The 2,310-nt window shown below is 44.2% G+C and overlaps 1 protein-coding gene across 1 annotated transcript in view; it reads right to left on the bottom strand.

The window, feature by feature from the left end:
* Nucleotides 1-376: 376 nt before the first annotated feature.
* Nucleotides 377-2,310, bottom strand: part of LOC106813916 (all-trans-retinol 13,14-reductase-like) — an 18,194-nt gene continuing 16,260 nt past the window's right edge. The window contains exons 2-3 of the mRNA XM_014818160.1: nt 1,112-1,295; nt 377-431 (exon numbers count right to left, since the gene is read on the bottom strand). Coding sequence (XP_014673646.1) covers nt 377-431; nt 1,112-1,295 — 239 coding nt within the window. The remainder of the gene's footprint in view (nt 432-1,111; nt 1,296-2,310) is intronic.

Genomic DNA, 2,310 nt, shown 5'->3' with positions numbered 1-2,310 from the left:
CTCTCTCAAGATATGAATGAGATATCAACGATGTAATCTTATAAGTTAACACTGATTTTTTTTCTCATTTAAATCTCATTGTAGAGGATTTTGGGCCAATTTTTATTATCGACTAGTTTCATAAATATTTATTATATGTTGTTTAAGTATAAAATACTGTTATAAGTAATTGAAGAAATTTGTGTGCAAATAGGTCCAACGCTAGTCATTACGTGATAGAATGGAAATCTCCGGTTTTAAACGAAATATACAGGCACTACATTGTGGTAACAGCACTACAAGTGGTAACAGAGTACGCTAATCTGCAGATATGACTTACTGGTATCATAGTTGTCGTCCAGGTCTCCAACTGAGCTGACGTCGGTCAAACATTCCATCAGACTTTTCTGCATCCGTGGACGTAGCGCATCTCCGCCAATCGTTGCTGAATCCTGCACGATACAATAGATTCAGCTACGACTCCACACTGTCATATCACTGCACACTTCATACAGCATTACTAACAACAGATTATCAGTAACTGTAATCCGGACTAATCAGACAATACAGATACGTGATACAATCGTGACAATCACGAACAATGTGACAATACGTACAATCGTGACAATACGTACAATCGTGACAATACGTACCATCGTGATAATACGTACGATCGTGACAATACGTACGATCGTGACAATACGTACGATCGTGACAATACGTACAATCGTGACAATACGGTACAATCGTACCATCGTGACAATACGTACCATCGTGACATACGTACGCATCGTGAACGAATAGCGTACAATCGTGACAATACGCTTACCATCAGTGACAATGACGTACGATCGTGACAGATACGCTACAATCGTGAGCACATACGTTAAATGCGTTGACAATACGTACGATCGTGACAATACGTACGATCGTGACAATACGTACAATCGTGACAATACGTACAATCGTGACAATCAGATAATCGGTAACGGCTACGATCTAAGATGCTAGACTATATACACCTCCTGCAATCGTTGCTGTGGTTGCCAAACCTGGGGTCTGTGGGAAAATTAATTTAAATAAAAGGGGTCCTTGGAGGTTGGGAAACACCGCACTACAGGCGCCGTTCGTACCGACATCAAACTCGTAGCCCTTCTCCTGGAAGACGTGGCAGCAGCCGCCTGCCTGATCATGCTGCTCCAGCACCAGCACCCGCCTGCCAGCGCGGGCGAGCAACGATCCGGCAGTAAGACCTCCGATACCACTGCCTATTACGATCGCATCCAACCTGTCAGGCACCCTATCCGGCTTGAAGCCTGCAATAGAGGTCATTGTCGTCACACAAACGTACAGTACTACCCACATACATCACAGCAGTGTTTCCCCTGGCCAAAAAAGTGGTAAATTTGTTTTGGGCATGTTTGCACATTTCGAGGTCCTAGCAAAGCAAGCACCACGGGTGTTCACCCCGCTAGGGGTAGGGGGGGGGGTCCGGGGACTATGCACCCGCCCCTGGACATTTTTCGAAAAAATTGTGCAATTAGGTGCATTCTAAGCTATTCTGAACGATTTTCGTCAGCGAGGCGCTGTTTTGGACATATTTCTGTGTGGCGGCTGAGAATTTGAGCAAGACGTGTCGCTCGCTCGTGTGTGTCAATGCAGGGGAAACACTGCAAGGGTAAAAATTAACTTTTGTACAAGGGAGTCTAATGGACTCCCTGCCCTGCTTATTTTGAAGATTCATGCGGTTCCACGTCTGCCAAAGTGTCTAACTACCAGTATTAGAGCTGGGCCGGGGTACTGGGTAGTGGGTACTGGCCAGGGCAGAAACACGCTACACAAACCATCAAACCCACAGGCACTTGAAACGTCTCAATAAAAAAAAGGTAAATAAACACGAAATGTAATTACTACCAGTCTTAATGTTTCTCTACTCTACTTCGCCTATAGAGTACTCTTTTATTCTTGTTGTTTGTGCACAGGGCGTGCACACAGGCACGTGGAACGTCTCAATAAATAAAAACAAGTTCCGCAGAGCGACAGCGGACAACTGACGTGTACTGTAGCCAGGTATTCTTCTGATAAACTCACTGGCAACCGAATCAAGTGCGCCCTTCCACCACCGCGTTCGCGCCCAGAGCATATATCTAGGATACTACTAATACAGATGTAAAATCTATGATAGGCTTTGCTATACTGGTAGTACAGTAATAAAGATACAGCTGTGTAACTTTAATGACTTCACTATATTAACATGTTATCATGGATATCCGTAGAGAGAGAAGAAAAGGAAAGAGAATGAGAGAGAGAAGAGAGAGAGAGAGAGAGAGA

Source organism: Priapulus caudatus, unplaced genomic scaffold (assembly GCF_000485595.1).
Source record: "Priapulus caudatus unplaced genomic scaffold, Priapulus_caudatus-5.0.1 Scaffold844, whole genome shotgun sequence".
In the NCBI taxonomy this organism is placed as follows: domain Eukaryota; kingdom Metazoa; phylum Priapulida; class Priapulimorpha; order Priapulimorphida; family Priapulidae; genus Priapulus; species Priapulus caudatus.
Note: the sequence above shows the minus strand (reverse complement) of the source record. Positions and strands in the feature narration are given on the sequence as shown.